This window comes from Cebus imitator, unplaced genomic scaffold, assembly GCF_001604975.1.
Source record: "Cebus imitator isolate Cc_AM_T3 unplaced genomic scaffold, Cebus_imitator-1.0 Scaffold52, whole genome shotgun sequence".
Lineage (NCBI taxonomy): Eukaryota > Metazoa > Chordata > Mammalia > Primates > Cebidae > Cebus > Cebus imitator.
The window spans coordinates 8,210,549-8,231,926 of NW_016107367.1; the positions used below are offsets into that span (position 1 = coordinate 8,210,549).

At 47.0% G+C, this 21,378-nt stretch overlaps 1 protein-coding gene across 5 annotated transcripts in view; it reads left to right on the forward strand.

Moving 5' to 3' along the window:
* Positions 1–20,146, forward strand: part of CLMN (calmin) — a 131,580-nt gene extending 111,434 nt beyond the window's left edge. For 2 of the 5 annotated variants that reach the window (XM_017528188.2, XM_037738352.1), the window contains exons 10-13: positions 5,382–5,578; positions 7,498–7,558; positions 8,156–8,226; positions 10,387–20,146. In XM_017528188.2, the coding sequence (XP_017383677.1) occupies positions 5,382–5,578; positions 7,498–7,558; positions 8,156–8,226; positions 10,387–10,555 (498 nt within the window). In that variant the 3' untranslated portion in view covers positions 10,556–20,146. Of the gene's footprint in view, positions 1–5,381; positions 5,579–7,497; positions 7,559–8,155; positions 8,227–8,611; positions 9,244–10,386 lie in introns of those variants that run through there. The other 3 variants (XR_005200191.1, XR_005200190.1, XM_017528187.2) reach the window with 3 other exon arrangements.
* The last annotated feature ends 1,232 nt before the right edge of the window (positions 20,147–21,378 follow it).

Below are 21,378 nucleotides of genomic sequence, written 5' to 3' on the forward strand. Positions count from 1 at the left end.
AAAAAGGAAAAAGCCAATAAAGGAAGACAGAAACAAACAAAAAGTCCTTTAAAAATCAGGGCTGCAGGCCGGGTGCAATGGCTCACACCTGTAATCCCAGCACTTTGGGAGACCAAAGCTGGCAGATCACGATGTCAGGATATCAAGGCCATCCTGGTCAACATGGTGAAACCCAGTCTCTATTGAAAATACAAAAATTAGCCAGGCGTGGTGGCACGCACCTGTAGACCCAGCTACTCTGGAGGCTGAGGCAGGAGAATCAGTTGAACCCAGAAGGTCAAGGCTGCAGTGAGCCGAGATTGCTCCACTGCACCCCAGCCTGGGTGCCAGAGCGAGACTCTGTCTCAAAAAAAAAAAAAATTAAGACTGGAGTCAGCCTTCATGACCCCATCGCCCCGGTACTGAGAATAGTGTATTAATGGCTGATTACTGCAGCCAGGGGAACCTCACAGTGCTGGAAATAAAAGAGGTTGTGGGGAATGATGGAAACCTTTGAGAGGGGTGGGGAGGGCTTGAAATCCAGTCCTTCTTCACTGTGACTCCCAAGAGTCTCTAGCTGACATGGCTGCTTGGGGTTTGGAAGATAATTATCCCAAGCTTCAGCATCATGCAATATACCTATGTAACAAACTTACACATGTATCCCCGAATCCAAAATAAAACTCGAAAAACAAAAAAGGAATAACCACTAACACAGGCATTCAAAAGTTAAAAAAAAAAAAATAGCTTTGGTAGCTAACATCTAGCATGAACTTAGTGAACGCTGGTTCTTCTGCAGCAACTTGGGAGAAACAGAGGAAGCCTCGTGTTTGACTCGTCTTGATTTGTAAAGGACTTTTCCTGTTGGGCACTAAACTTTGGTTTCTGTGGTTTGAAGTGGGTGCATAAATAGGATAAGGGAACATGCACTCTTCTGAGCTTGAGCAGCTGGTCACATTCTTATCTGCCACTTGTATTCCCACTTCATCTGGCCCAGCAGCTAACGAAGGGCCAGTGGAGTGATGGGGGAAGGGGTGCATGGGCCTGGCCTGATGGGGAGGTTCCTCCTACAGATGCCACGTTAGTAAGTGCTGCTCCCTGCTGCAGCACTGGGGATCCAGGAGGTGAGACCAAAACCACATTGGCCATGACCTGCTGGATACAATGCACGCAGGGCACCCAGAGCAAGACAACCAGGGAGGAGAAGGGCCTGGGCTCAGCCTCTTCAGCCTCTCAATGAACTCACCTGCTTACTCATCCAATCCCATGGAAAGTGATGCATTCAGCACTGCCAGGAGGATAAAGAAGGAAAATCCTGCCTTCAGTGTCTAATGCAGGAGACAGAGTCCCCAGTAACAGCACTGTGAGAGTATGTGACCTCAATCATAAAAGATGGGGCCAGGAAAGGGATTCAGGTGTTCAACAGGAGGAGGCTCCCACCCAGATCCAGAAAGGATGCATGGCGGTTTGGGGGTGACCAGAACTGGGAGGGAATTCTGCGTGGAGAGACTTAGGGTGGAGGTCCCCTAAGCACAGGAGCCAGGTGGGAAAGTGACCAGCTATTTCAGATTGCATTGGCTCTACCTCTACCTCAGACCCTTCCCCCGTCTCTCACTGTCCCTCCTCCTGGCTCAGCTTGCAGAGGGATGACCCTAACACACAAGTCTCATTGTATCACTTCCTGACTCCTGTCTCCAGGATAAAGTCTAAATTTCTTAGCACGAACTCCAAGACTCCTGTCTCTAACCTGGCCACCCACCCATCTCGGTCTCCATCCCCTCCAGCCAAGCCAGCATCCTCCCAGGCCCCCAGGCATCCAGGATCTCCTCTGCCTCCAGGCGTGATTGGGTTGGTCCCACCATCTGGGCAAGCAGTTATTCACCCTTTAAAGCCCAATGCAAATGGCACTTCCTCCCAGAAGCCCTTCCCCCTCCTCCCTAGGCAGAGCCATGGCTTCCTCCCTATAGCTGATCACATTTTTGACAATCTCCTTGAGTGCTTACCTGATTTCCCTGGGTTTTGTTTTTCCCTCCCATGGGCATTGCTGTATTGATCTTTGGATGCTGGAGACCAGCACGGTGCCTGACAGGGCTTACCAATGTAGGGGACAAAAGTTTATTACACGGTGGTTTGGGGGACACACAGCGGATGTAAGGTAAATGAACCACTGAGATACCTGACAGCACTCTAGCTTGTCAGGGCCCAATGAGAGGCCCAGAGGACCAGGGCTGCTTGGAGGATTGAGAGAGCCTTGCACCCTGTGGGAGCTACAGAAAAAGTTGGGTTTGAGGAGGCTTTTTTAAGTTTAAGTTTATTGATAGTTGCGTAGTTGGCGTGCATGAGTCGGGTAGAAAGACGTAGAGGATTGGTTGAGCCAATAAAGAGAATAAGGCAAATTAATATCAGGGATCACGTCCATCCTAAAAGACACTTAGGATTTTAGACTGACCAGAGTGGGGGGCTGGTTTTCTTCAGTTTGCCAAGCCTGAGCAATGGGGAATGGCTGCCTAAGCCCTAGGAGGGGCAGCATTCTCAGGCTGAGGGCCACATGGGGGGCGGCTGTGCACTCCGTGTTTGCCAACCATGGAATGGATGGGAAGATGCTGGGTGGTTCTGCAGGTGCCAGGGTCCTTGCCTGCCATCTTCCCCTCTCCCCCAGGGAGAGGAACCCAGTCCCGCACTCGCTCCCTCGGCCTGCTGTGCGCTGACTTCTCTGGAGCCAGCCCCACCACCATGCAGCTGCTTCCTGCAGGAGACCATGAAAATGCAGCAGGGTTAGAAATATCCTCCAGTGAGATCTGGCCGTGCCGTCCCCAGGCTGAGGGGCAACACAACTGGGGCCACAATCTGTTATGGCCAGAAAGCTCTTTCAGGCAAAAAGAGGACTGAGTGGGTGGTGGGGAGAGAGCCCGGGTTGCATCTCAGCCCCTCTGTTCTTTAAAATGATGAATTAGTGGCTTGCATCCTCCCTCCTGGCCTGTTGGATGTGGCCTGTGAAAATACAAAAGTGGCAGTTCGTTCTCGTATGCTTTCCTTCCAGCAATAGCTAAAAGCATAGAGTGCACGTGCCAGCACTTGGACAGGTGATTGGGGTGTGGTTGAAAGAGCCCTGGGTTGGAATCATAGAATCAGGAGCTCTAGATTTGAACTCCATCTTACATTGGATCTCACACTCCTTGGGTACAGTGTGGGAATGAAATCAGTACCATCTGCCTCACTTGGCTCCGGTCTGCTGCCTTACCTGCCCAGCTAGCACTGCCCACTGACCCCGAGCCAACCTTGCAATTTGCTCCCAAGTGCAGCCCTTGCCTCAATCCGTGAGGGTGAGTGTAGGGAGAGGGTACAGCCCATTTGATGAGGAGCCCAAGACCACAGGTGAGGTCTGGGAGTCTTGCCTCCTGGTAGACAAGGAGACGGAATGGAGCATTTCTCTGATACCTTGCCTTTCTTTAAAAATAAAGAAAATAAGAAAGAGGCTGGGTGAAGTGGCTCATGCCTGTAATCCCGGCACTTTGGGAAACCGAGGTGGGTGGATCACCTGGGCTCAGAAGTTCAAGACCAGCCTGGCCAAGATGGTAAAACCCTGTCTCTACTAAAAATACAAAAATTAGCTGGGCACGGTGGCAGGTGCCTGTAATCCCAGTTACTTGGGAGGCTGAGGCAGAAGAATCGCTTGAACCCGGGAGGCGGAGGTTGCAGTGAGCCAAGATCGTGCCACTGCACTCTAGCCTGAAAGACAAGAGCAAGACTCCATCTCAAAAAAAAAAAAATGAAAGAAAGATGTTTTCCCAACCAAAGAGACTAGAAAATAGCGTTTTTCTTCTGGTCTTGAAAAAATAAATAAGCCCTCTGCTAATTTCACCTTTCAGAAATTGTAGCATTTGACTGTTGATGAGGGCAGCAGGTGAGACTGTCATTTCAGATTGCTGAGTGCAGTTTTTCATTCCTGCCTATAGCTTTGTTCTCCTGGGTCACAATGGCCCGGCCACTTTAATGCTCTTGTTCTGACACTTGTTGAACAGGTTCTTTCAGACCCTAAAAGAATTCTTGAGAGGTGGCTCCAACAATTATTAGGCTACTGCATTTCACTCAGAAACCATGCTGATGGGTTTCAGAGTGCCTGGTGTGGACAGAGGTCAAAGAATCTTCATGACCAAATAAATGCTAGACATGCTGCACAGCCAGCCACCTTTAGCCAAAAGCACAGTGAAGATGGCATCCTGGAAACTCCACACCTACCTGCGTGTGTGACTCTCCAAACTCATGGGCCACCTTTGTACCCCTTGGCCCACCTAGCTGCCAGGCTTGATTTAAGTGGATAATGGTTGTGAAGGATTCAACCACAGCTCACTGTAAGAGCCCTTTTCCTCCTCCCTTCCTTCCTCTCTTTATTTCCTTTCTTCCTTCTTCTTCCTCCTCTCCTTTTTTCTTCTCCTTTTTTTTTTTTTTTTTTTTAGACAGAGTCTTGCTTAGTTAAACAGGCTGGAGTGCAATGGCGCGATCTCACTGCACCCTCCGCCTCCCAGGTTCAAGTGATTCTCCTGCCTCAGCCTCCTGAGTAGCTGGGACTACAGGCAGGTGCCACCACACCCAGCTAATTTTTGTATTGTTAGTAGAGAGGGGGGTTTCACCGTGTTATCCAGGATGGTCTCAAACTCCTGACCTCCTGATCTGCCTGCTTCAGCGTCCCAAAGTGCTGGATTACAGGCTTGAGCCATCGTGCCCAGCCTCCTTCTTATCTTTCTTCTTCTTCCTCCTGCTTCTTTTCCTCCTCCTCCTCCTCCCTCTTCTTTCTTCTTTCTTCATCTTCCTCCTCCTTTCTCCTTCTTCCTCCTCCTCCTCCTCCTTTCTTCTTCACAGGGTCTCACTCTCTCACCCGGGTTGGAGTGCAGTGACATGCTCACTGCAACCACTGCCTCCCGGGCTCAAGCAATCCTCCCACCTCAGCCTCCCGACTAGCTGTGACCACAGGGAGCACCACAGCCAGCTCATTAGAGGCCCTCTTTATAGGAAATCCTGTGGAATAGTGGGATGTGGGTAATAATTACCAATGGGTAATTGTACCCATTTCACCAACAAAGAAACTGAGACTCGAAAAGATAACATCAGTCCCTGAAGGTCACAGAGCTAACTCAGCCAGGATTTGAAATCAGATCTTGCTGACTCTAGAACCTATATTGTCTTAACTCCATCAATTTGTAGCGTTTGAATTCTGTACCAGGGGTCGGAGTTGGGGTGGACTTGTCTCTCACGCAGGCGGTGCTGGATTCACGAAGGGGATCAAGAAACAGGCAGAATTGGAAGGGACGCCCTGGCTGGACCTGTGCAGAGCACTGTTGGGTGGTGTCACCTGCTTTACATTGCAGCATGACCTACTGACTTGGATTTGGTTGTTCTTTCAGTCCCAGGAATCCCCAAACCCGGAAAACATAGCAAACCCCCTAGAAGAAAAGGTAACGAAAGAACCAATCAGCAGTAAAAAAAAGGAAAAAAGGAAACATGTGGACCACGTAGAAAGTTCATTATTTATAGCACCTGGAACTGTTCGAGCCTCAGATGACCTAGAAGAAGACACTGGCGACCACAGCGTTCCTTCCAGGTATTTTATTAATCTCTTTTTACCCTTAAGATAGAGCCAGAGAGTTACAGAGTCATTCCATTTAATTTCTGATTTGATGGGATGGGAGGTGCAGGCGTGGTATCGGACAGCAAGGGAAATACAGCTTCATATACCACCGTCATTCTCTACACCTGGGTTCCCCCACCCACCCTCGCCATTACCACACCTCATAAGGAGTAGAATGGGAAGGGCAGGACGATTGCCTTCTCTTCTCACTCTGTGAAACTTTGGGTGGAAGCTGGCAGTGAGCAGCGGATGGCTGAACCACAGCTAGCCGTGGGGGTGAACACAGCAGACTTGGAGCCTCTGCTGGCTGCCTTCTGGCCCCCAGACAGCTGTAGGTTGATCAAACTTCAACTTACAAGCATCTTAATGACTTCCAGCATATCCACCTTTCCACCAAGGAGACCTTTAATGTCTGGCACGTAGAAGCTGAACATCATATTAATATTATGGCTTCTTCCACAATTTCCATTCCAAGGAAGTAAAGATGCTTTACTTCACTTAGAAGAGGAAGGGAGCAGGGAGAATAATGAGATTTGACTGATCTACAGGAAGCTCATAACACGCACCTGCTGTCATTCCAAGGCCACCAGATGAGCCAGATTTGTCCCAAGGAAAATGTGTAACTGCTGAAAATCTAAGACCCTGGTCTCTCGCCTCTTTCGTCATCACAAGAGTAGTGTTTGTCAGGCCCTTACTGTGCCCAGGCACTTTGCATTCATTTTCTCATTCATTCTCGCAGTCACCCCATAGGCACATTGGTGGGACTGTGCCTCATATGGCAGACAAAGAAGGTCAGGGGGCCAGGTAACCTTCCCAGCTTAGGAATGGCAGAGCTGGAGAGTTATGGACTCAGATGTGTGTGACTCCACATTCTGAGTCCACATTCTTTTTGTGCCCCCTTGTTGCCTGTGATGGTGTGAGCAGTGCTAGCTGCAACAGAAAAGTATTGAGATATGCATTTGGGGAGGGGCAGGGAGAAGCCCATACAGACAGAGCCGGAGGAGCTGCTGTCAGATGCCTGGCTTTTCACCTCCCTCCGCCTTGCTTGCATGCCTGGACCTTGGGGAAACAGAGGGAGGGGAGGAGGGCCAAGGCACAACAGAAGGCCGCTGCCCACTTGGCCTGTGACTCCCAGCCTGCCTGTCCCTGCCCCTGGATATGACTGTCCAGCAGTCATCTATGATCTTAGCATGTCACAGGGCTCTGCTGTCAGTGCAGGTGACCACTTTGGACAAACAGCCTAGGGGATTTGCCCAACCGCTCAGCTTCTCCCAAGGCATATCCATTCTCAATCCTTGAGCAGCCACTGTGCAATAGATCTGCTAGGCCTGGGGACTTCAGGAGAGGGAGAAAGAGGTCAGCCACAGGGCTGATTCAGGCAGGGCTCCATCCTTCAAGGAGATACGACGTCACCCTCCATTCTGCTAGGACCGGATGGAACGTGACGTGCGAGGCAGGTGTTCCCACTTGCACATTTTGGATCTCAGAGGCAGGTAGAGAAAGTCGAGGCAGCCTGGTCTAGGCCCAGGCCTGGCTAATTGCAGAGAACCTCTGGTGAGTTTCAAGACCTCAGGATATTAAGGAAAAGCGGTTACTTCCTGCTCCAAATGCTATGATTTTTAAGAATATGTGGCTGGCTTTTTCTTTAAAATCCTGACTTTGTTTTCTCTTTTAGATGAGGGCCCAATGTGTGTCACTAATACCCATCCTATTTGTAAGCACTCTCCAACCTGAGTAGACACATTAGATAAAATCTCTCATTTCTGTCCCTGGGTGTGAAGTTGTCGCTTGCCTAAATCCATAGGTGGAAGCCCCAGGATGGGGGCAACTGTGCAATGGAGCCATGAAGAGCTCTACGTGGTATCAATCCAAAACGTGTGTTTGTTTTTCAGGACTAGTCACAGTGACTCCAGCATTTACATTCGACGGCATACTAATAGGTCTTTGGAATCGGTTAGTATGTGAATTTCTTCTTTTCCCACACGGACCCTGCTAATCAATTCCTTTCCATCCCTCCTCCTCCCCAGCCCAGAGCTTTGACAGTACTGACATGTAACAGCTATACTTTTGGATAGAAGACAAGCAAATTAAGACCTTGTCATTAAGCACAGTGCAATCGGATGTCCGGTTTGGGCAATAAGGGATGTAAATAAAGTGATGATTTTAAAGCCCAAAGCCTCTTTGTCCCTGCCTGGACCCCCCGCACACACACCCAGAAAGATCACATTCAAAGACAGAGGTGCGACATGAGTTGAGGTCCAATGGACACTCGCGCGTGCTTAGTACCAGATGTGTTAGAACCAGGAGCAGCACACTCCAGTTCAGGTTATGGGTGGTGGGGTCTCTCTCACTCACCTGGGAGGGGCTTGGGGGAGGAGGCAGAGGAATGTATATTGTTTAACGCTTTGATTTTGGTTCTAGATATTGATAATATTGAGAAATGCACAGCATGCTTGGCTTTATGTGTTTAAAATCATTTTATTTTCTGTTTCAGAGATTTCATCTTTACTAATTGGGTTGCGGGGGTTTTGTTTATAAATTTCACTGTAGGATCATTTTAGCCATGTTCAGTTGAGGAACACAGCAGATCTGGACGACAGAAGAAACAGAATGTTAACCAGGTTGGTGGCCTTACTTCAAGTTTTGCAGGGGTTGTAATAAAATGTTTTCACATGCTGCAGCCTGCCTTACAGGGGTGGTTCTTCTCCCACTGTGCTTTGTTGATAACAGTATTAATAATTTGGGATAATGCAAGAAAATATTCCAGAGAAAATGATGTAAATTGAATATGAGTAGAAAGGAAAAGTAGATATTCGTTAACACTGACGGGCAGGGCCTGGTTCCAAAAATGAGTCGGTTTAAAGACAGGTCTGGGTTCTGAGGCTGCAGTTGCGTTTAAATGACGTAGGGGTACAGGCAGGGGAAGAGGTGGTGATCTTGTGAAGCTGTGTGTCCCCTTCGAGGCTGTAGCCCCTGATACCTGTCTGTTCCCTGTCTCCACTGCAGGTACAATACTCAGAAGCTCACTGAGCTGATTTTACAGTTTTATGGCATCAGAGCAGACAAGAAGAGGGAAAGCAAACATGCCAGGATGTCTATGAAAGTATTTCTTGCTGTTGGAGAACTGCTGGCCTAGCCTACTGTTGCTGAATTACTGGAAACCTGCCCATTTAGCACATAGGAAACCAGAAAACCTTCTCAAACTCTTACAATTCTGAGACACCTCCATTCCTGTTGAAGTCATAGAACTCCTTTATTTTATATATATATATATTTTTTTTTTAATTGTATTTACTTGCCACAGATTTGAATTGGCTTGGAAGGATTTCGATGACTGGAATCGAAAGCTTCTGTCTAATATTACCCAACAACACCCAAGAGTGTGGTCCTTAGAGCCTCATCCCTCTGGCTCCTAAAGAAAGAAGCAAGATGGCTCCCTTCCCCTGCCATGAAATGGAAATATTAATTCAAGGTTTCAACTAGGCTGGACATGCTCATAGGAAAATAGTTCTTTTTGCGCTTATGAGATAGAGGCGTTGAAAATACAACCTGCAAATCTGAGAAATGCAGGCATGTTTTCTGTTTTCTACATTGAGCATTTATTACCTGTATAATAAAAAATACGGGTTAGGCTGTGCGTGGTGGCTCATGCCTGTAATCCCAGCACTTTGGAAGGCCAAGGAGGGAGGATTGCTTGAGACCAGGAGTTTGAGACCAGCCTGGACAACACAGAAAGATCCTGTCTCTATAGACAGTGTAGAGTTTAAATTGTTTCTGTAGACAGTTTTCTTAAAAAAGACCATCATGTGGGTATTTCTCATGCAGTTTTTAGACGGCGGCAGATGTTTAATCCCACCCTGCCCGTCACTCCTGCCATCAGGAGATAGTTCAGGGACAAGTGGTTTTAGCCTCTCGTAATCTCCATTACCTGGCATGAAACCAGGCTAAGAAGCTTACACTGCAGGCTTCTCTATATGCAGCTCCGAGCAGAGGCCCCAGCCCTAGCCCACAGCCCCTCCCTCACCCTTTCCTCTAGAAACTCAGGTCTGGGCTTGGTTTCCCCCATCCTCTGGGCTTCCTTATTATCCATGAGCCAAAACCTTCTGGGCTTCCCTGTTATCCACCAAGCAAAACCAAAATGACATTTTAACACTACCGCCTATAAAATAAAAGCAGGAAGGTAAATCTGACTAAAAATCTAGTAATTATTTCAATGGTAATATTCCAAAACCAAAAACAAAACTGTAGGGAATGGGAGAGGTCTTTGTGTTTTTCTCATAGATGATTTAAAATGATCTGCTGTCAGGGACGCTTCGTCGCTTAGGTGACCTGTAGGGCCCCCTTCACTGCTAACAGCAGTGAGCTGTCAGTATCTAACTCCGTGTCACTCTCTGAGAGCACTGTGGCATCAAGAAAGGTGTCCCAAGAGACCTGGCCTAGGTGCCAGCTCTGTTGCTAAGTAATCACATGGCCTTGAGCAAGTCACTCCACCCCACAAGCCTCAGTGTGTCCATCTGCAGAGTGGGGCTTCCAGCTCCTCCCACCTGGTGTTATTGAGATAAGCCGAGTATATGCGAAAGCTTGAGGGGCTGCCTGGATGGCCCGACCCACTGCCTTGGGTCAGCACACACACTGTGGGGCCTGGCTGGACACATCACTGGGGAGCCATCAGGTCTCCAGGCAGGAAGTGCAGGGCCGGGGAGAGATGGGTAGCACTGGGTGGGATCCACTCTCCTGGGGACCTGCTTGGTAACTGCCTTTCCTCTGTGTTCCTTCTGTAGGAAGGCCAACAGCTCGGGAGAAGCCATGTCACTGGGGAGCCACAGCCTGCAGAGCGACTCCCTGACACAGTTTGTCCAGCAGCCGGATATGATGTATTTTATTCTCTTCCTCTGGCTCCTGGTGTACTGCTTACTGCTCTTCCCACAACTGGATGTTAATAGGCTGTGATGCGTGTGTCTGGATAATAAAAAAGATAGGACCCTGACTGGGGGCGGGGTTACTTCATTTAATTTTGGGTTCTGGGTGGGGCACTTCTGCAGACAGTTGAGGACCTCTGAGGAAACTTAGACCCCCTTTCTCGCTGTTGGGGTTTATTTTTTTTGGGGGGGTTTCTTTTTTTTTTTTTTCCCGGACTACCTGAGCATGCTTTTTTCTTTGGCTATGTACTTAAAACTCAGGCAGAGAGCTGGATCCGTAGGTGGGGTTTTGTCCTCGTGTGCCTTGCTGGGTCAGATAGGAAGCATCGTCAGTGATCATTAGCCTGCCTGGAACTTAGCACTTCCCACATGCAGGTTCACGTCTTGGATGAACTTGAGTTTCTTACCTCTCAGATGAAGGGCTGCTTGATGAGGAAGAGGGTGGGTGCCCCAGGCCAAGCCCTAGCTGGGAAGAAAGCTGTCACATTTTCCTCCAAGCATGGGTGTTTGAGAGAAGGTGCTGGGGTCCACGCACCTGTTGCAGTCTGGTAACTGGTTGCATTTACTGGGGAAATCAGAGCAGCCGGCTCTGTGCAAGCACATCCCGGAATGGCAGAATCCAGGGAGGAAGTTGAAAGCTGTGTTGAGAGCCATAGTGTGCTCTTTTTCACCTCGGTTTTTCACCTTGTTTTGTTTTGTTTTGAGGGGAGATGCATTTTAAATTCACTTTTCCACTGATTGGATTAGAGCCATGATTTCAAAGGCCCCACAGGGCCCTGTAAAGGCCATGCGGAGTGGCTGGGCTGGAATCAGCTCCCACCGGTGCTGCAGCTGGACGCTGCGGCAACTTCCTACCAATGAAAGCTTTGGTGCACACCTGCCTCAGAATGCATGTCTTGGCACGGGTATCCTTTGTGGCCAGTTGCAGTGGGCTTCTTGAAAAGGCTTTCTGGACAGCACTCCGGGAGCAGGCCAGCACAGGAGGTTTCTGAGAGAAGAGAGGTGTCTCTAGCACCCACCCAGCCGCACTTCCCGCCATCTCCCTCAGCCCTGGGCTCCATCTGCTCACTCCTTCCTCCCAAGACTCGAGTCTGTGCATCGGTTTCTCCTCCCCTTGCTCTCCCCTTCAGAAAGCATGTACCAGGCAACCTTATGAAATCGTGAACGAGTCAAGAGAGAACTGACAGAGCATTTTGTCTGGCTGAACACAGAGAGACAGAGCAGCTTGCCCAAGATCACACAGCCAATCAGGGATGGACTTGCAGTGAGCATACAGGCACTTGATGCCCTGTCCAGAGCTGTCCCCTCTTGTAGGAAACTTCCACCAGGCACGCCAGTGTCCTGAGAAAAAGATTAAATGACTAGATTAAAATGTCCACCTTCAAACAAAACTGAAAATTTTACGCCAACTATTGACATTTATTTTGTTCTTGTATTTTTCCCATGAGGAAGTCTTATTCACCTTCAAGCTCATCCCCGATTCCTTCTGAAATACCCTTGACAGCTGCAACAGCTTGTCATTTGACATACAAGCATCGTTCTTACTCCAGGAATCACGTTTCTTTCTTTGCTAGCCAAGGGCTTGCTCATTTCAAGCAGTGGGTTTCAAGTTTACTGAATTCCAGCATGGCCAGAAGAATTTACATAGCACATCTGAGTTGATGACAGCCAAAATCTGGCCTCTAAACCAGTCTGATTATAGTCTGTCTCCCCTCCTGAAAGAATTTCAGCCTTCCAAGCAGAAAGCTGTTGGGAGCTTGGAGTGATTCCATCTGGAAGGCCAAGAGCCCCATGGAAAATGAGCTAGTTAATGAGCTCCCTGGCATCAGTGAAAGCGCAAAGGTACAGATAATAAAGATTATGTGTGTGATAGTTTATAACCCTGGACACCACGTGGTCCCCGCCTAAATTAGATGCTCGAAGAGCCTGGGAAGAGCTGACCCAAATGTGCATCATTTCATTTTATGGGTCTAGACCTTGTTCAGAAAAACCTCTGCAGGCTTCTTCTCTCACCTATTACAACTTGTAATATTGTTTAAAACATCTACTGGCAAGATGCCTAAAAGTCATTTGGTTCAGGTTGGCTGTCAACTGATTTTTTTTTAAAAGGAAAAGAAAGTCTCATTTGAATATAGACTTCTATGGAAGAAGCTGGATATAGAAAATGGATGTGGAAGTCTGCAGAAAAAACCACCCATTGCTTGTAATTTTATTTTAATTAAAAGAAATACAGTAAGAGAGCTGAGGCCAGGACATTGAGGCCAGCCTTTAACAAGAACTAGCAGTGCCCTAAGTCTTGCTCCTTAGAAGTAGCCACTTTCAACTCTCTTATATTTGCATGTTTTAATTAATTAGAAATATCTACTGGCTTGCTATCACAGTAGAAGAGGATTTCACTCTTACCATACTGTGTTTTGGTTTTCCAGTGTAGCTAGATCACATCATTTAGTACATTACTGTTAGGTGTTGACATTACTTGGAGCACGTAAGGATTGTTGACTCCCAAGCCCAGCACTGCCTTATGGTAATGTGTCCTTTGTCCTCCAAATTTCCCCCCTTAGTTTGTTATTCTCTCTCTTTACTTTTTTTTTTTGGCGTGGCACATTCTTTAATAACTTCCTGAGGAAGAGAACATGGGAAGTTAATATGGTTGTAAATATTTGGAGATTTTTGCATGACTTAAACTGTGTATTCTGCCCTTCACGGAAGTGTGGCTGAGCACAGAATGCCAGGTGGAAAACAATACCTTCTCCTATCCCCTCCCAAGTGTGGTGGTTGAGATTTCGGATGCCATTCTGATTCCCATGCCTTTATATGTGACTTAGGTTTTTTATCCACCCTCCCTGGAAACATTTAAGATCTTATTCTTGGTGTTCTGAACTGCCATGATGGCATTGTATCCTGAGTGTTGAACCTTGTGCTGGGCCCTCATGGGAAATTTCTTAAATGTTCCTGTGATTATTCACATCCTTTGTTTCTGGACCACCTATTATTTCAGTGTTGGATCTTCCCCTGCCCCCAGGCTGATGCTCTGATATTTTTATGTTTTATTTTTCATCTATGTTTCTGATCTTCAGGAAGAATTATTTGTTTTTATCTTCTTAATCTGAAGGTTTTATTGAATTTTTATTTTCCAAATTAACAAAACCTTTGGTCATTGTCCTGTCTTTGTTTTATAGTGTCCTGTTCTTGATTAGTGGATGCAGATCTTAGCTCTCTGTGGATGTTAATGATTGTGTGTTGAGGGGAAGTTCTTTCCTGCTCCCTGTGTTGCCCTTGTTTTCTCAATTTTTCTTTCTTTTGGTTGGTCTCAGTCTCTTTCATGTTATAAACTTTTCTCAGACATCCTGTGGATCTGTTCATGTTTAAGAGTGAGGCATCCAAAAGCTGACTCGAAGCCCTGCACCACTGGTGAGCTTTTCCCTAGGATTACCAGGTGGGCATCTGGACTCATCACTGGAGAACCCTGCATGTCAATATTTGCAGGTTTTTCTCTGGGGTTCATTCTGTTTCTTTAGAGATATTCCCACTACTCTCCTACCTAGGAAACGGGCATACACAGGGCTGCTTTTAGCCTACGTTGAGCCCTCATGGAGTTTCAAAAAAGGTGTCCCATCTGGGCAGAGCCCCCATGAGCACTTGGCTTGACTGGCAGAGGACACCTTTTGCCCCTTCCTCCAGGCGTACGCAGCCGTGAACTTGGACAATGCTTGAGAAACAATGCAAAGGCTGGATTTTAACTCCTAATTGGCCTACTTAGCCAGGTGCCTCCGTGCAATGCACAAACTGTAGGGCCATATCCAGAGACCCTGGTCTATATTTGAGTGCCTGAGTTCTGACCACTGAGCAGGCAGCCTCATCACCCATGAGTAGACTCATTAAGTTGCTCCCACCTTTGCTAAGCCTGGTGTCCCTGAGTGGGAGCTGCTCTGATTTCTCCATGGAGTAGGAGCATGGTGGTCATCTGCTGCATGGGAAGGACAGGGGGCCTCAGAGCCAACAAATGAACTGGTCTTCAGCCCCATGTCTTACCTCATGCCTCCCATTCCAATCCCCAAGCCTCTCCTGGAGGCCACAGCACATCTCTGCTGACCACTCTGTGGCCTCCCCTCTGCAGGCACGTGGTTTTAGGATCCCCCGCCCTGCTCGCTTCTCTGTCACTTTCATTCCTGCGTAAATAGGTTGCTAGCTCTGGCCTACTGTTCTCTTCTCTATCCCTCTGTCTTCATGGCTATATTAACATAACTTTCATTCCTTTGCTTTTATTCTTATGGTGTTTCATGAAGGAAGAAATGGGCCTGTGTGTTCAGTATACCATCTTGATGCATAAATGCCATTTGAGTTTTCTCATTGGTTGCTTAGGGGGCTTGCTGCTCTGTTGACTGGTTTGCGAACGTGCCCTGTGTTCAGCTGGGGCTGTAGCAACATTCATCCTGTCGAGCTGTGATCTACTGAGTGCCTTTGTGTAATGCTGTGCCAAGTGCAGGAAAGGGTTAAATAGCATGGGTAAGTTCTGCTTGAATGCCATGATTAGTTATTACCCTCCTTCCTTCCACCTGGTTGTGCTGCCTACTCCAAGTGAATGATCTGAGATCTCCTGCCTCCCCAAAGATATAGTCTATGTGGTCATGTGGGTTCTAGATTTTCTTTACCACCCCACTTCATTTAAGAAACAGAAAACTGACTAGGCACAGTAGTGGCTCACACCTATAATCCCAGCATTTTGGGAGGCCAAGGCAGGAAGATTGCTTGAGGCCAGGAATTCGAGACCAGCCTCCATCTCTACAAAAAGTTAAATTTAAATTAGCTGGTGTGGTGGCATACACTTGTAGTCCTAGCTACTTGGGAGGCTGAGGCAGGAGAATTGTTCGAGCCAAGGACTTCGAGGTTACGGTGAACTCTGATTCTGCTGTTGCATGCCAGCCTGAGTGACAGAGCGAGACCCTGTCTCAAAAATAAATACAGAAACAAGTAGTCCACACAGGTGTTTGCCAACAAACAAATGGCATGGGTTCTTTGCTGAACATTTTGGCCAACATTTCCTTGTCAAAGTTTGTATCTTGCCATAGTTGATGATCAGGGTGGTCAGGTGTTCCTGGGCAGATCTTACCTTTGTGGGGAGATAGTCTCCCACCAAGGCTCAGAAGCAGGAAGTACACTCTCATTGCCCCATGGGCAGCCACCCAGAACATGGACTTCTCCATTTCTGGGGTTCAGCACAGCTCCCCCCACCCTCTTCCCATGCAGTGCGTGTCTGCCCTTTGTCAGGATGGAACAGAGGGAAGGTGGAGGCATTGGGGGCAGCCTGTGTAATTGATCTCTGTAAGTCACAGACTTTGAAAACCTCAGGAATTATGTAAGCACTCAGTGCCTCGTTTAAGAGATGAAAAACTAAAGATTAGAAACGGGAAACGACTAGTTACCCTGCTAGTTTGTGACCTCGGGATAGCCATCTTCATTCCAGTTACATTTTCTACAAAACTACAGCCTCAGCTGCTGAAGCTAATCTCCCCACCCCTTATCACTAAGGACTCAGAACAGAATGGAGATCATCTCCAACAAAAGTCAGAATAAGCAAGTACAGGTGTGTCTTGCGAACATGTCAGAATCCATCATGGCTGCTTTGGTAAGGAGCTGTTCTCCTTCCGTTGTCGTCCATTGGAGGGCAGCTGTATGACAAGAATGCTTTCACATGTGCTCCGATTGTCTTAACTCTCCAGAAGGACTTCAGAAGCCTCTGGAGTTTTGAGACATGGCCTCTCTCTCCTTTCTGCTTGGAGACTCCTTCCTCAGGGGTCTCCACTGCTTTCCTTGTCCGTATTCCTTTGTGGAGCTTTGTGTCCTGAGGTCCCAGAAATGGGCTGTGTGGGAGCCTCCAGTCAGCCTGGCTTCTCAGGACCTTCTTAGCCATGTGCTTGCCAGGAAATGAGACGGCACAAAGCTCTGCAAGGCCCAGGTGTGTTATTTCTCCTTCCCCGACATTGCATAATCACTGCTGACTCAGCATTTGGGGAAGATGTAATGTCTTCGGCCAGCATCTGCCATCTGGAGCTGCCACCAAATAGCAGGTTGTTCTGGGCCATCGAGCTCGTGAGGTGGCTGCCCTAATGACAAGGTCCAGGACCTGGGCTGGGTGGCAGAAGGCTGGGAGCTGGCATGGGTGTTATCGTGCTTCTTTGCTAAAAATTGCTGTGGGCTTTTTCCCTAACAGCCAGTGTGGGAGAGCTAAACATGAGACACAGCATTCCTTTGAGCTCCACAGATCTGGCGCCTTGCTCTCACCAGGCGTTTCCTTGGAGAACAGCCGTCAGCAACTCAAGGACGTGAACCCCATGCACAGACTTTGCATGGACTTTGCACAGGTTCTGTTTCCACCATGTGCAGACACCTGTGTCTTTGGGCTCCACATGAGCATCTGCCCTCTTCACTCTGATTTTCTTTTTTTAAGAGACAGTGTCTTACTCTGTCACAGAAGCTGGAATGCAGTGGTGCAATCACAGCTCACTGCAGCCAGGAACTCCTGGGCTCAGGCAATCCTCCTGCTTTGGCCTCCCAAGTAGCTTGTACTACAAGTGTATGCCACCACACCCACCTAATTTCTTTATCTTTTGTAGATACAGGTCTCACTGTGTTGCTCAGGCTGGTTGCAAACTCCTGGCCTCAAGTGATCCTCCTGCCTTGGCCTCCCAAAGTGCTTGGTTTATAGGTGTGAGCCACTGTGCCTGACCTTCACCGTAACTTTTTTTTAAGACCCCTACAGTGACCTTCAGACCTTGTCATTTCTCTACCATTGTGTGTGAGACAGGGCATGGTGTGAGCTTGGTCATGTGTAGGTCAGAAGCCTGGAGACTCAGAGCTCCTGGTTCCCCGAGAGCCTGCAAAAGTTATCAGAGTTCCTGAGCTGACTGTTCTGCAATTGCCAGACCCCACAATGCTGGGAATACTGGCTTATTTGTGTTTAGAACTTGTTCTGAGAACCTGGCTGAGAACACATCAAGCAAGCAGTTCCTCCCAGCCAGGGCTGGAGCAGCATGCCAAAAAGCATTCTTGTCTACGGAAAAAAGACAACCAGCATTTTGTGCTGTTTGACCAACTTGTTTTTAAATACACACATGCCTCAACAGTCCCAGCCTCAATCCCATTCCTAACTTGTTTAAATCCCTGACACTCAGATGTCAAGACTAACTTCATCTAGCAGGGTTCTCTTTAAAGGAACTCTTTTTTTTTTGTTTTCATTTTAATCACTGCCTTCTTCTCTGGGTGGTATTATGGGATAGAGAAAGAAGTCAGGTTTGGGAGTCAGCCACCTTAGATTAGAGCCCCAGCTCTGTCACCAGATCTCGGGGTGATCTTGGTGAACTAACCTCTGAGCTTCTGTGCATTATCGGCATTCACCACGTATTTGTTGAATGAAAAATAGCTTTTTTGAAAGTTTATGAAGTTGTCGGATGCCCAGCAGCCCCCGTTTTTCTCTATATCCTTCCTCTCGAAGCAAGCATTGACTACACCTCTTTCCCTAACCCTCAGTTTACCATCGCTTCTTCTAACCTCTCTCCAATCCACTACCTTTTTCCAAGCTACCCTGTCTCAAATCTAACTCAGGCCTTTTTGCAAGAGGAAGTTTAAGCCATTGTTTACTCATTAACTCACTTGACCCTTAGAACAATCATGGGAGGTGTTTATTTCAGAAAGGAAGCTAAAGCACAGGACAGAAAAATAACAGGGTCATAGCACAAGCTAATAAGTAGCAGAACCGGGAACACAGGTCTCTTGTTTCTAACACGGATTTGCACTCTCAACCTCACTGCGGTTGCAAATTTGCAACCAAAATGCCCACCCTGAAAGGGTCTTTTGCAGTAAAATCTCAGTGTCCAACATCCAAGACAGTTTCAGGGTCTTCAATTAACTGTACGTCCTGCCCCCAGCTGCTCATCTCTGCACCTGTAACGTGTACTTCTCAGAGTAGGAAACTGGGCTTTCTCCTTCAAAAAGAAAAGTACAGAAGGCCCGAAGACAGCATAATTAAAATGAAGAGGTAGAGACCACGATTACTTGAATGAATTCATAATTGGTCTCCGAGACAGGGATTATCATTTTTCCTGTATTTTAAGCTTAAAAGTAATGATTTTGCACTGTTACAAAAAACAAAATAGCAAAATATTTGATATTTGTATTCTATTTCCAACAGCTACCACTACTTCCTTTAGCCCCAGCAAAAATGAATAGGTGCATATTCTCTGCAAGTCCATGCTGTGAGAAAGGACAGCCCCAGAACGCCAGTATTTCTAAATGTCATGCAAGGATTTAGACATGTTTTCAAAGGAAACTCTGGGAGCGCCTATTACCTGGAGAGCTGACATTGTCCAAAACAGGCCAACACTGGTCTGCGTATGGAGAACTCACGTCCTAGCTCTGGCTCACCTGCAGATGCCTTGAATTTACCTCTCTGGGTTGGAAGTGGGAAGACCTCTTTTAAAAGTCCTTTCTAGGTTTAAAACTCTGAAGGTTACCAAAGTAGTTTTTATTTATCTCAATAAGCGGCCTATTGCTTAAATCAAGTTTACTTCTGTATTATAGCCCCAAAGCTTAGGGCAGTGCTTCTTGGCTTTAGTATCTGAGAAAGGTGCCTTTGGGAAGAGCTTGAATCTTACAGGTTTGGGATGGATGTTTGAAGTAGAACCTGGGAAATCTGCTTCCTAGGGCTGTTAGAACTAAATTGGTCTCCTTAAATTACGTCAGCATCTGAGGGAGTTTCTTAAGGGAATTTCTTTTAAATTCAACAGTTCAGCTGCAGAAATAGGTGTAAAGGACTAGATCTTCCCACTCCCTCATCTTTTCCCCTTTCCTAATAACGACTCAAAAAGGCTCCTGGAATTCTACTCAGAATCAGAGCCGTTTGCATTCCAGCAAGGATCCCTTAAGCCAACGGCTGGCATGCTGGTGTAGAATGTCCCTGGGGTAGGAGAGGTAGCTGTGGGGAGGGGAGTGTGGTGCAGGGGACACCTGCCCTCTGCCCTTGAAATTGCACCATAAGATGCTGCCTGTGTCACTCATAGTGGTGCTGAAACTATCCGCCAAAGACAAATTGTGAACACGGAAAAATTGTTGTTCCCTACTGTACATCCTCAGGACATACTACTAAAACTTGGAGACAGGCGATTGTTCAGACCATATTGTACTGGGTGGTGATGGGTGTTTTATTTTGGGGGAGTCTGGTCTATTTAGCAGATTTAATGTTTCCTTATTGTCATGGCAGGGCTTAATTGACTAAGTTTGAAAGTTTTTACTGAAAGCTCTAAAAAACTATTGAGGAAAATGAAATGTTATTTTGTAGTACAAGGATTATTTTTGTCTAGTATATACATAACTGTAGCTTTGTAAAAAAAAAAAAAAAGAGATCTTTGTAAAAAATATATTAATGTCCTGTCTTATTTATTGATTACTGTAAATGAAAATATAAATGGCTATTTGCATAATTTATACCTGTGGGAAATTAACTGGAGTATTTGTTATTTGACTGTTTTCTATTAAGGAATATTAGGCTTGGTGCTATGATGAGTGATCTTGTAAAATTACCTGTATTCTTAAAGAAAATTTTTGAATATAAATTTCTTAAACTGACCATTTCATTGATAATATTTATTTCCATGTGTGTTTGTGCTTTTGACAACCAGAAATTACACTATCTTTTCAACAAACAGTCCCAACAAGTCATGCTTTTGCCAGGGCCGAAGCAAAGTCGGTTGGCTTTAGAGTGGTAGAGATGGTAGAGAATGTGCCCTTTTTAAACTACATTAACTTGCCTTGAGCCTTTGTGATGCTCCAGGAAGTAGCAATAATAGTAGTAGTAGCAGCCCTGCTGTTGTGGAGTGAGACTGCCTGGGTCTGAATCCTGGATCTTTTACTAGCTCTGTGACCTCCAGTAAGTTACTGTAGTAGCCAGGGCTCCTCAGAAGACAGAGCCTGAGGCCAAGCTGATGTGATGATTGCATCATTTGAGGGCAGAGGGGATGCAAACAAGGGCAGCAGGAGTGAGATGGGGACAGAGGGAGGGCAAATAAAAGGTGGTGCCGCAAATATTACACACCCACTTGGCATCGGCACCGTGCTGGTTGCTGCTGCAGATATAATAGGAAACCAAAACAAGGTTCTTATCTTCCCAGAGCTGACCCTCTAGTGAGGAGAGGCAGACAGAAACAAAATGGTAAGATGCATAGTATGTCAGGTACATATTCGTCAGTGCTGTAAGTAAAAGGGAAGGAAAGTAGATTGGGGGTGGACAGGGAGGTGCCACCAGGCTCATAGAGCAACCAGGAATGACCTCTTTGAGCAAGAGACATTTGACTAAAGACCTAAAAGAGCCCCAGGGACAGATCCTTCAAATGCCTGGGGAAAAAGTTTTCTAAGCAAAGGGAGCAGCCGGTGCAAAGACACTGAGGCAGGATCATGGCTGGTGTTTTTAAGGAATAGCAAAGAGCCTGGTTTGGGAATGCATGGTGAGTGAGACAAGAGAGGCCAGATAGGGCCTTGTAGGATGTGGTAAGGGCTTTGGCCTTTGCCTGGGGTGAGCTGGGATCCACTGGAGAGTTTTGAGCACATGTCAGCTTACATTTTAGCAGGCTAACCCTGGCTGCCATAATGAGAATAAACTCCAGGGAACAAGGGCAGAATACAGAAGCCGCAGAAGTCCACTTCAACAGTCCGGGAGAGATGACAATGGCATCGTGGGTGCAGGAGAAGTGGGGCGGAGTGATTTCATTCTGGATGTGTTTTGAAAGTAGATCCTCTGGATTTGCAAATGGATTGGGTGTAGCGTGTAAGAGAAAAAGGACTGAGAAATGCTCCAAGGTTTTG